This window comes from Cucurbita moschata, unplaced genomic scaffold (assembly GCF_002738365.1).
Source record: "Cucurbita moschata cultivar Rifu unplaced genomic scaffold, Cmos_1.0 Cmo_Scf00017, whole genome shotgun sequence".
Lineage (NCBI taxonomy): Eukaryota > Viridiplantae > Streptophyta > Magnoliopsida > Cucurbitales > Cucurbitaceae > Cucurbita > Cucurbita moschata.
The window spans coordinates 3,178,142-3,189,935 of NW_019268533.1; the positions used below are offsets into that span (position 1 = coordinate 3,178,142).

The window sequence follows — 11,794 nt, forward strand, 5'->3', positions numbered from 1 at the left end:
CCCACCACCACCACCGCCCCTCCTCCCGCCACTCCTCCTCCAGTATCAGCTCCCCCACCTGCCACTCCTCCTGCCACTCCCCCTCCGGCTTCCCCACCTCCAGCCACTCCTCCTCCGGCATCCCCACCACCGGCCACCCCTCCTCCAGCTTCCCCACCTCCAGCTTCCCCACCACCAGCCACTCCTCCTCCGGCATCCCCACCGCCGGCCACTCCTCCTCCAGCATCCCCACCACCGGCAACCCCACCACCTGCAACCCCACCACCAGCCACTCCACCTCCTGCACCACTGGCATCACCACCAGCGGCGGTTCCGGCTCCTGCACCCAGTAAGAAGAAGTTGAAGGCGGCTCCGGGTCCGGCCCCAGTTTCGAGCCCGCCGATGCCGTCGGCGGAGGGTCCAGGACCCGCGGGCCCAGAATCTCCTACCCCATCTCAGAACGACAATGTAAGCTTCATTATATACTTCGATTGATCATACATTAATCTTCTACTAAAATTTTAAAGTTTAAATTTTGATGTTATTAAACTAATAATTCTACCTTTTCAAATAATTTTTTTTACATTCATAAAAAAAATGTAACTCAATTTTTACATTTTTTTTAAAATTTAAAATTATCATACACAAAATCAAGAGTTAAGACCTTCGATCTTAGATCTCGTGTAAATTAAAATTTTACGGTCCTATTACATATAAAATTTATTTTAAAATCATTTAGAAATCTACTCGAAAGCTAATTAATACACACGAAATTAAAAGTTTAGAAATTTATTACACACCCTTTAAAACCCGTAAACTTTTATAACACGAGCATGAACGAAAACTTCTAGATCTTCTTGCATTTCACATTACGTTTTTGGTTAATCATTATCATCGAACACATTCACGAAAATGCTAACACGACATGTCGGGTTGATGGACATTATTATTATTATTTGCAGAGTGGAGTGGAGAAAAGTTGGAGAAAGGAGACAATGGTGGGGAGCATGTTGATTGGAATGGGATATGTATTGATGATGGCTTAGATTTCTTCCTTTTTTCTATGCTGTCTATGTTGGGTTTTCATTATTCTTCATTTTGCCTGTTCCTTATTTCATTTCATTTTGATTATTATTATTATTAGCCCATTTCTTGTTTGGGACTTTTGATCTCCATATATATAAATACCCATTTGCTTCGGTTCTGTTCTTTTGACTTAGTTTAAAAATGTCAGAACGTTTTAAAGTTATGAGTTTGAATAATTCAATGCGTGTATCTGAAATGTTATGTTGAAAAGTGTTTTAGAAGTGTCTCGGTTTAGATAATATTAGAAAATTTGAATGGTAGAACTAGTTTTTACGATCATATTCTCGTAAATTTTGACTATTTAACCCAATGTTAATGGTTAAAGAATTGAGGTAAAAAATTTGGGTGAAGAATTGAGAATAGGACGTTTTTCCTTGCCAAGAGGGGAAGGAGAGCAGCTAAATTTGGTTGTATTTGTCCCACATCGAGAAAGTGTGAGGAGGTGGCTGTATGCGGGGCCTATAAATATGATGGGAGAGGTACGTTGTAACATACTTACCTGGACGGGGTCAATGGGCGATCATGAAGGCTCATGGCCTAGATTGGTGACCTCCATTGCACTGTGGAAGGGGTGCCCGTCTAAGGTCTGCCCAAAGTGGCGGAACCTACGTCGTTATTTGTGGTAGTGGGGGCCTGCGTTCGCGCGGCCCCTGTCAATTTGCAGTCCAAATACATTCTTTAAAGTTATATCCGTGTTCATAATAAATTTACGTTCTTTTAAATGGATTTATACCTTCAAATCTTGTATGGCCATTTTGTTCCAAAAAAACTTTAAAATCTTTGTTTCATTGTAAACAATTTTATAGTTTTGGTTTTTTGTTTGGTACTCATTTCCCTTTTATTTGGTACTATTATACATATTTTGTGACATGTGACACAAAATGTCTATGTTATGTCCGATTTGTCCAGCAATATTATAGATGCATGCACAGAGTTCTGTTCTCATACTATAGATGCATGCACAGAGTTCTGTTCTCGTGTTATTTAGTTTGAGAAATTTGGATCAAAATGAAAATCACAAATCTAGGAGTTTTGAAGATGACATTGTCACAAATCTAGGAGTTTTGAAGATGACATTGAGGACTAGAAAATAAATTTTTGAAGCTCGAGATTTGTGGAGAGAGTATCAGATATGAGATACTATCCCGTTAGACCTGATCAATGCTTATCAATAATTATAGGATGATGAATCCCCGTTTAAATGGAGAATGATGGAAGGAGTGAAGATATTTTCTCCCTATTAGTTAAACGGGGATAGGAACAAAGATTATATTCCTCATCCCATGTCCGCTCTTAGAGCCCACAAAATTCCCATATACATATGGGAAAAAAATTTCGTGGAGAACCAATCTCTACAAATATAAGTAGGGGTAAAATGATTGCTAAATAAACGCATTCAATACCTTGTGAGGTTTCTTCTATGGGATTACCAGCTTCATTTGCCTTTCAAGCTCACTCAACGTACTGTATAACAGATCCACACAAGGATGTGATTTGGTTGCCGAGAAGAATTCATGCACAGTCCCATCTATACTGATCCAACTCCGCCCTGGCTGCTTATGAACACCCTTTTCTCTCATAAACCATCTCAAAGCCGAGACATCATCCCATTGAAGATCAGTGGCAAATGAATTCGCCTGCATTACATACCCAGCAGAGCTTTCGGGATCTACTTCAACAAGCTTTTTCGAAACATATCGTGCCAACTCGAATCTCGAATGAAGCAGGCAGCCTCTCAGCAGAGAACTCCAAACAAAGTTATTAGGTTCAAAAGGCATGGTTGAAACAACTTCAAGAGCGTCCTCGACGCAGCCCGCTCGAGCAAGGAGATCAATGTAACAAGCATAGTGGTCTAGACTAGGCGACGTTGAGTAGCGGGTAGCCATTTGAATGAAAATTTGACGTCCTTGTTCGAGAAACCCCGAATGGCTACAAGCAGATAGTAAGCCAATGAATGTTCCAGTGGTTGGTTTTATATCAGACTCTTGCATTTGGGAGAAAAGCTTCAATGCCTCATCGGCTTTGCCGTTTACTGCAAGGCCCATGATCATGGCATTGAAGGAGATTACATCTTTGCAGATTAGTTCATGAAAAACTTGTTTTGCCTTCTCCAAACTCCCACTTTTACAATACATATCAATCAATGCAGTGGCCAACATTTTGTTTGATGCAATGATACCTCTGCGCCCGCCGTGTTCGAGAGCTTCATGAACCCGACGACCGAGCTGCAAATCTCCAATTTGAGCGCAAGCCGAAAGGACGGTAACCATTGTGACATGGTTGGGTTTGCAATGGGGATTCTCAAGCATTAGACGGAAAAGGGTCAAGGCCTCCACAGGGCAACCGTTTTGAAAATATGCATTTATCATTGAATTCCAGACAATAGCACTTCTCTTATCAACAATTTCATTGAACTTTTCTTCACTCTTTTCAATCTTCCCCCACTTCCCATATAGATAAACAAGAACAATATTGATTGAATCACAACAGGAATCAAATTCATTAACCAATTGTGTTAATTCTGCAACCCATTTTTCAATTTCAGCAATTTGAAGCTTAGAACAAGCAGATAGAACACTAACCATGGTGTCATCCTCGGGCTGGATATTCTCTTTGATCATCATCACAAAAAGCAGCAGAGCCTTTTCAGCAAGACCCATATGAGCATAGCCAGCAATCAAAGAAGTCCAACAACAAGCCATTTCTCTCTCAGACATTTCGTCGAACATGTTATGTGCAGAACCCATATCCTTCAAACCTCTCGCGTAGACTCCAAGAAGAGCATTGGAGATAAAAGAATCACCCAAATAACCCATTTTCATGACATGAGTATGAACTTGTTTCACATTAGGAGAATGGCTGGAACGGTGAAACGCCTTGAGAAGGAAAGAAAAAGTGAAATCATTAGGGGAAAGTGAAAGCCGCTTCAAAGATTTGAAGATGGAAAAGGCAAGAAACGAACAATTCGATTCAGCAAGTACTCTGATAATCGCGTTGCAAGGAAATATGTTCGGCCGTAGGAGTTGATTGAAGACTCTGATTCCAACAGAATATGGGTAGTGGCCGATAAGTCGAGTTGCGATTAGATTGTCCTGATGCTTCAGCAGACGAAAGACGCGGCCGTGAATTTGACGGAGGCGGGAACTGTTAATCCGGCCTTGGAGGAGGTCGGAGAGATTGATGAACTCAAGATTTATACACGAAGAGCGCATAGCATAAGATTTGCCATTAACCATTTGCGCTTTGGCTTCTGAGACACATCATCGAACACTTCCCGATCATGAAATTCATCCACTAAACAAAGAACAGAAGGAGAAGCACACGCAGATCTTTACTGGAAGAAATCCAGAATCCCGGCGAGGCTAAAGCCGACCGAAGAACTTTCTTCTACAACCGGCGCGAGGGTAATTGCCAGAACAATGTTTAAATAAAAATAAATGTAATTTCCAAAATTTGTGGAACACTAAAACGGTGCGTTTTGGATTTTTTTAAAAAAAATTTTGAGTTAAGTGAAAATTTTATTAATTGAGTTATTTATGAGTTCTCCCATTAACCAAATTTATTATTTATTAAAAAAAATATTTTTATCCAATTATATAGACATATTTATTTTATTTTCATTTAATTTGAATTAAGTTCCTAAATTATTTAATATTTTTTAAATTAATTAATTTATTGGACATCAAATTAAAGGGTATTTTTATAAATTCTTAAAATTCTAATTTTATATATAATATTAAAAAAATCTAAAATAGGCTTAAAATAAATATATTAAAGACCTAAGTTAAAAATTTAAGGATTTATTCGACACAAAATCTAAAATTTATGGACATATTAAATATTCGGTAACTTATGGAATAAAAATTGAAAATTTAACATCTTTTAAAAAATTCATAAATATATTAGACATAAGTCTAAATTTTTATGAACTAAACTCGTAATTTAATTTTTTTAAGTTCAATTAAGAGGTCGGACCCTTCACTGTTATATAGGGGAGTATATTGAACCCGACAACTCGAACCGACCCAACCCAAATTATAGGGGTTGGGTTGGGTTGAGTTAGTGTTTCGAGTTGGGTTAGGTGAATTTTCTGAAATAAAATAATATTCGGATCGAGTTTTGAGTTCACTAGACATAATTTCGGGTTTGTAAAAAATATTCTGTTCGTGTTTCGGGTTTTACGAACTTCATAATTATTTTTTTACTCTTTAGAAATTTACTAAATATTATTTATAGGTTTAATCCCCAAATTTGCCATTTGAGCCGAAATATTAAATAAGGAAATCCCTAAAATATCCATATAAGTAGGCCGGCCTACTTTGACCAGAAATTGGGCCGGCCCATTTACTAGAATAGGCCCAGAGCCCAATAATGGCATTGTTGTAATTCCAGCGAACCTGAATGGATTAACGCGCGTTCAGACTTTCGACTTTCGAGCTTCTCGGCCTCACCGCTTCATCCTCGCTCTATCCATTTTTCGAACGTGCACACAACCAGTCGTCAGTTCCGGCCATGGCTTTCGTCTCCACCTTCGTCTCCGGCGAACCGTCGCTCCTCGTCGCCAGAGCCTCCGCTGTCGTCTCCTCCGTCAAGCATCCCTATCAACTTCCTCTGCCTAATTTGCGCTTCTCCCGCACCATTACCTTCGCATCCGCCTCCAACCAGACCACTGCCTCCTCCCGGCAGCCCCGTGGCATCATGAAGCCCCGGAGGATTTCGCCGGAGATGCAGGCGCTTGTTGGTGCTCCCGAGATTTCTCGTACCGAAGCCCTTAAGGTCATTTGGACTCACATTAAAGAACATAATCTTCAGGTAGACTCTCTCCTTTCTCTGTTGTTTTTCATTTTTCTTTTTTCTTTCGTCGTTGTTCTTTCATTCATCTGTTGATGTTACTAGTTTTCGGAGAATAATCCTTCAAGTTTATGGTATTTTTTTTCTCGAGTTCTGTTGTTTGATGTATCGCCATGGATGAAAAATATCTTGTGCTGAAATTAATCCAACATCTCCTTCCAGAACAAGACATTGGATCTTGTTCTTTAGAATTTTCTTACAGTTAAATCATTTGTTTCTTCCACTCTTAAATCATTTGTTTTGAAGATGCTTTAGATGTGACCTTTTTTATTAGTGAAGTTCGTAAGTTTAGGAGACAGAGTTGTTGGGTTCTGAGGAGGCTGTAAGATGTATTGGCATGGCTTGAAAATGTCTTGGTCTGAAACGAGGGTTTTGTAGGTTGATGTACACCTAAGTCCACTGCTAGCCGATGTTGTCATACCGGGCGGTGTGCCATCGTAGATGCTGGTCCTCGAAGAGGGTGGATACGATTGAAGATGAGAATGAAACATTTTTTATAAGGCTGTGAAAACTACCTCCTAGCATACCCGACAATATCTGCTAGCAATTAGGGCTTAGGGTTTAGAAATGAGGGGTTGAAAGCATAGAACCTCACAACCTTGAAGTTGAGTCGATTTGTTGTTTTGTTTCGATTATTTCTTCATTCTTATAGAAAGTTAGTGACAAAAAAATCATAATTTGCGACATAGTTAGCTCCTTGGAAATCAAGGGTTCAAAGCACGAAACCCCCCCATAACTCCATAACTCCAATGTCGAGGTGATTCTTTAATCATAATTTGCAAAGTAGGCTCCTTAGAAATCAGGGTTTCAAAGCACGGAACCCCAAAACCCCGAAGTCGAGTTGATTTGTTGTTTTGTTTATGATAATTTCTTCATTCTTATAGAAACCTAGCGACAAGAAAGCCATAATTTGCGACATAGTTGGCTCCTTAGAAAATCATTTAATTTGGGACGTAGTTAGCTCCCTAGAAATCAAGGGTTCAAAGCATAGAACCCCAGAACCCTGAACTCGAGTCGATTCATTGTTTTGTTTCTAATAATTTCTTCATTCTTACAGAAACCCAGCGACAAGAAAATCATAATATGCGACGAGAAGCTGAAGAAAATATTCGGAGGGAAAGACGAAGTCGGGTTTCTGGAGATTGCAGGGCTAATAAGTTCCCACTTTCTATGATGATTTGAAGAATGGAAGATGAACTTTGTTTGTTCGTTTGTTTCGGGAGTCGCTCAGGTATTATTGCTCACTGAATCCTGCAGTTCATAGCCCTCTTTTTGTTAAGTAGTTGGATAGAGAAGAAGCTTTTGTAAGAACATGTTTATGTAGGGATTGTTCTATGCAAATCTTTGTTAGTCCTTAGTTTGGGTAAAAATGTGTTACTTTTGTACTCTACATGCCTGCTTTTTCTGCTTCGGTTCGCCCTATCTTAGTCTCGAGTACCTCGACGTATAAAAATTAGTCAATTTGACACTCACTCCGTGGCTGTCGTTCTCGTGGTGAAACATGGTATTATCTATTGGTATGTCGTTACTTAAACTAAACAATACGAGCTTCTAAACGTACTCCATATAGTTTAACGAATGTCGTTACTCTACAAATTTTAAAATTTCATTCGAATCCCGCAATTTCATTTTAGTCATGGCTTCCCACGGTTTGGGTCCGGCAATTTCATGACTTCCCATGGTTTGGGTCTTGCGATTTCATTTTAGTCTAATACTCTCGATTGTTCAAATTTAGTATAACGATTATATTTCACATAAAAGGACAATATTGACCGAAATAAATATTATAATATTAGTATTATGAAATTAAAATATTATAATAATAAGAATTAAATTTAAAAAATAAAAACGCTAACAATATCGACCGAAATAAATATTTAAATATTTAATTTTTTTTAATGTGAAAAAATATATATTTTTTTAGATTAAATTCAAATTTTAGGAAAAAAATTGTAGAAAATAAAAATTTTATAAAATTTATTGCTGTAAAAAAAAAAAAAATAAATAAAATATCTTCATCTTCAAATCCAGAGAGACCACAACTTCAGTTAAACCCCTACTGCAAAATCCTCAACCCCGCGAAGCTCTGCGGTGGCCAAAAATGGCGGACAAGGTTGCTCTTCCCCTCCTCCTCCCCAATCCGCCGCCCTCCAAGCCCCTCTTCCCTGTCTTCCACCACCAGCCTGCTTCACACTCTTCTCCGCCGCCGCCGTCGCTCTCTTCTTCTTCTTCTTCATCGTCATCATCCCACATATCCCCTATTCTCCAAGACCTACTTCTTCCCCACAAAGACTCCTCTTCCCCTCGACCACATCTTCCCAAATCCACTTTCAAATCCCGCGGCCGAATCGGCCGGTCCCGCGACCCGAACCGCGGGAAGCCATGGTCGCACCACCGTCTCTCTACTCAAGGTCAGCGAATTCACGATTCTTTACTTAACCCCGAATTCGATGCCTCCTCGTTGAATGAAATTTTGCTTCAATTGTTTGAAACCAGTCCCGAAGGACTTAATTTCACCTCCGAGTCTGTTTCCTTAGACATTTTGGGGATAATCAAAGGGTTAGTGTTTAACAAGAAGAATGAATTGGCCTTGCGTGTGTTTGATTTTTTTCGCAATAGAGAGGATTTTGCTTCCATTTTGAGTAGCTCTGTGATTGCTGTGATTATTAGTGTACTTGGTAAAGAGGGTCGGGCTTCTTCTGCTGCTTCTTTGCTTCATGAGCTTCGAAATGATGGAGTTAATATAGATATTTATGCTTATACTTCTTTGATAACTGCTTATGCTAACAATGGGAGGTATAGAGAGGCTGTGATGGTGTTTAAGAAACTGGAAGAAGAAGGTTGTAGACCAACATTAATTACTTATAATGTTATCTTGAATGTCTATGGGAAAATGGGAATGCCTTGGAGTAAGATTGCTGCTCTTGTCGATAGTATGAAGAGTTCCGGGATTGCCCCGGATTCGTATACGTATAATACGCTTATTAGTAGTTGTCGTCGGGGGTCATTGTATGAAGAAGCTGCAGAGGTGTTTGAGGAGATGAAAGCAGCTGGGTTTAGTCCTGATAAGGTTACTTACAATGCGTTGTTAGATGTGTATGGGAAGTCTCGGCGGCCAAAGGAAGCCATGGAGGTTTTGAAGGAGATGGAAGCGGGGGGGTTCGCGCCTAGTATTGTTACTTACAATTCGTTGATATCGGCTTATGCACGGGGTGGTTTGTTAGACGAAGCTATGGAGCTAAAAACACAGATGGTGGAGAAGGGGATTAAGCCTGATGTTTTTACTTACACCACATTGTTGTCTGGTTTCGAGAAGACGGGAAAGGATGACTATGCGATGAGAGTATTTGAGGAGATGAGAGCTTCGGGGTGCCAAGCAAATATATGCACGTTCAATGCGTTGATTAAGATGCACGGTAACAGGGGTAATTTCGAGGAGATGATGAAGGTTTTCGAAGAAATTAAGAGATGTGAATGTGTGCCTGATATTGTTACCTGGAACACACTTTTGGCAGTGTTTGGACAAAATGGTATGGATTCTGAAGTCTCAGGAGTATTCAGAGAGATGAAGAGGGCAGGTTTTGTGGCTGAGAGGGACACTTTTAACACTCTCATGAGTGCCTATAGCAGGTGTGGCTCTTTCGATCAAGCAATGACTATCTATAGAAGAATGTTGGATGCCGGGGTGACTCCTGATCTGTCGACTTACAATGCTGTTTTGGCAGCGTTGGCTCGGGGAGGCCTTTGGGAGCAGGCGGAGAAAGTTCTTGCTGAAATGAAGGGTGGTAGGTGTAAACCGAATGATTTAACGTACTGTTCTTTACTTCATGCTTATGCCAATGGCAAAGAGATCGAGCGGATGTCTGCACTTGCTGAGGAGATCTATTCCGGCGACATTGAACCTCAAGCTGTGCTTTTGAAGACACTGGTTTTGGTTTATAGTAAAAGCGATCTCTTGACGGAGACAGAACGTGCTTTCTTAGAATTAAGGAAACAAGGTTATTCGCCCGATATAACGACTCTAAACGCTATGGTTTCTATTTATGGTAGGAGAAGGATGGTTTCAAAGACGAACGAAATTTTGAACTTCATAAACGACAGTGGCTTCACTCCAAGCTTAACAACATACAATAGCTTAATGTACATGTACAGTCGTACCGAGCATTTCGAGAAGTCAGAGGAAGTCCTAAGGGAAATTATTGGTAAAGGAATGAAGCCCGATATCATTTCATTTAATACCGTTATTTTCGCCTACTGCCGAAATGGTCGAATGAAAGAGGCCTCGCGGATATTTGCAGAGATGAAGGACTTCGGGATCGTCCCTGATGTAATTACATATAATACCTTCATTTCATGCTATGCAGCTGATTCCATGTTTGTAGATGCGATTGACGTGGTGAGGTATATGATCAAGAATGGATGTAGGCCGAATCAGAACACATACAACTCTCTAGTAGATTGGTTCTGTAAGCTAAATCGTCGGGACGAGGCAAGTAGTTTCGTCTCCAACCTTCGCAATCTCGACCCACACATAACTAAAGAAGAGGAATGTAGGTTGCAGGAGCGTCTGAGTAAGAAATGGTCATAGCAATGAACAATGCAGCTTGCATCGTGGGAGATGCCTACTTCAGACCCGAAAGAACCGAACCGCTCAATCGGGGTGCGGAAGGTCAACTATGGCTTCGTAGGAAGACCTGATGCTACACTAGATTGGAAACTTGGTGCTCATCGTGGAGGGATCAGCATAATTATATCCATATTCTGTATAAAAGAAGTGTGGAAGCACCAGCGTTAACATCTGTAAGTAAAATCATAGCTCTTAATATCTTGTCAGATGATACCATGTCTGGTTGATTGTGTTGATAGATTCGATATCTTAAATCATGTGTGGTTCCTCTGTTTATAGCTGTCTCAAAATATTGATGATAATAATGATAAATTGTGAATGGTGATCGAGTTAGATTTGATAGAATTCTGCCCATGAGACTTCTGAAAGAAATTTAGTTCGTGAAAGTGAACTTGATTTTTGTGTTGATTTTATATAGGTGTAGTAGTATAGTCTCTATTTCTAAAGTATGATCTTTTGATTCTTTCGGTAACGGTCAGGTCCACCGCTAGTAGAGATTGTCCTTTTTGGGCTTTTCCTTTCGGACTTTCCCTCAAGGTTTTTAAAACATGTCTGCTAGGGAGAGGTTTCCACACCCTTATAAAGAATGCTTCGTTCTCCTCCCTAACCGATGTGGGATCTCACAATCCATCCTCTTTCAAGGCCGAGCGTCCTTGCTGACACTCGTTCCCTTCTCCAATCGGTGTGGGGCTCCCCTCACCCCCTTCGAGGCCCAGCGTCCTTGTTGGCACACTGCCTCATGTCCACCCACTTCGGGTGACACATCGCCCGGTGTCTAGCTTTGATACCATTTATAACGACCAAGCCCACTGCTAGCAGATATTGTCCTCTTTGAGATTTTCCTTTCGGGCTTCCCTTCAAGGTTTTTGAAATGTGTCCTTTAGGGAGAGTTTTTCACACCCTTATAAAGGATGTTTCGTTCTCCTTCCTAACCGATGTAGGATCTCACACTTTCTCACAATTACTTGGCTTGAGGGTGGATGATGACTCGAGTAGCTTGTCTATCCTAGCTTACTAAGTTTTTAGGAACAACTTTCGACTAGCACCTGGATTGTTGATCTTCTGATCGACACTTCGTTAATCTTATTAGAGAATCGTTCAAAATGTTGAAGTCTTATGTTCTAGACGACACTTCAATTTATCTTGGAATTTTTTTTAGGTCTTCAAAGAAGATTTTGGTTTTTGAAGCCTTATCATCTACAAAGTGTTCGAACTTTGAAGTTTTCTGTCTTTGGAGTCTTGTGAGTTCTC

General features: G+C 40.2%; 4 protein-coding genes and 1 non-coding gene across 6 annotated transcripts in view; 4 read left to right on the plus strand and 1 right to left on the minus strand.

Annotated features, from left to right (window-relative positions):
• The window catches only part of LOC111455113 (classical arabinogalactan protein 9-like), a 1,768-nt gene extending 585 nt beyond the window's left edge, over positions 1-1,183 (plus strand). The window contains exons 2-3 of the mRNA XM_023096653.1: positions 1-447; positions 942-1,183. The exon at positions 1-447 is cut by the window's left edge and continues 10 nt beyond it. Coding sequence (XP_022952421.1) covers positions 1-447; positions 942-1,025 — 531 coding nt within the window. The 3' untranslated portion in view covers positions 1,026-1,183. The remainder of the gene's footprint in view (positions 448-941) is intronic.
• A 373-nt stretch (positions 1,184-1,556) lies between these two features.
• On the plus strand, positions 1,557-1,719 carry LOC111455634. Its single transcript, XR_002712616.1, has one exon. It is a non-coding gene; the product is annotated as a U1 spliceosomal RNA (small nuclear RNA).
• Positions 1,720-1,887: 168 nt separating this feature from the next.
• LOC111454858 (pentatricopeptide repeat-containing protein At1g08070, chloroplastic-like) lies at positions 1,888-4,474 on the minus strand. 2 transcript variants are annotated; one of them, XM_023096328.1, is made up of 2 exons: positions 3,648-4,474; positions 1,888-3,413 (listed from the first exon to the last, which is right to left on the minus strand). In XM_023096328.1, the coding sequence occupies exons 1-2, from the start codon at positions 4,299-4,301 to the stop codon at positions 2,484-2,486; spliced, it is 1,584 nt and encodes a 527-aa protein (XP_022952096.1). In that variant the 5' UTR covers positions 4,302-4,474; the 3' UTR covers positions 1,888-2,483. The 2 variants fall into 2 exon arrangements, with proteins under 2 accessions (XP_022952096.1, XP_022952095.1); XM_023096327.1 differs by having other exon boundaries at positions 1,890-4,474.
• Positions 4,475-5,500: 1,026 nt separating this feature from the next.
• On the plus strand, positions 5,501-7,306 carry LOC111455244. The gene is made up of 2 exons (XM_023096840.1): positions 5,501-5,877; positions 6,974-7,306. The coding sequence occupies exons 1-2, from the start codon at positions 5,578-5,580 to the stop codon at positions 7,088-7,090; spliced, it is 417 nt and encodes a 138-aa protein (XP_022952608.1). The 5' UTR covers positions 5,501-5,577; the 3' UTR covers positions 7,091-7,306.
• Positions 7,307-7,949: 643 nt separating this feature from the next.
• On the plus strand, positions 7,950-10,885 carry LOC111455390 (pentatricopeptide repeat-containing protein At5g02860). The gene has a single exon (XM_023097030.1). It carries the CDS (start codon positions 8,018-8,020, stop codon positions 10,502-10,504), a length of 2,487 nt encoding a protein of 828 aa, XP_022952798.1. The 5' UTR covers positions 7,950-8,017; the 3' UTR covers positions 10,505-10,885.
• The last annotated feature ends 909 nt before the right edge of the window (positions 10,886-11,794 follow it).

Coding starts and splice junctions, on each gene's coding strand:
- LOC111454858 (XM_023096327.1), bottom strand. CDS start 4,301: ATGGTTAATGGCAAATCTTATGCTATGCGCTCTTCGTGTATAAATCTT.
- LOC111455244 (XM_023096840.1), top strand. CDS start 5,578: ATGGCTTTCGTCTCCACCTTCGTCTCCGGCGAACCGTCGCTCCTCGTC. Junction 5,878..6,973: donor TTAAAGAACATAATCTTCAG/GTAGACTCTCTC, acceptor TCATTCTTACAG/AAACCCAGCGACAAGAAAAT.
- LOC111455390 (XM_023097030.1), top strand. CDS start 8,018: ATGGCGGACAAGGTTGCTCTTCCCCTCCTCCTCCCCAATCCGCCGCCC.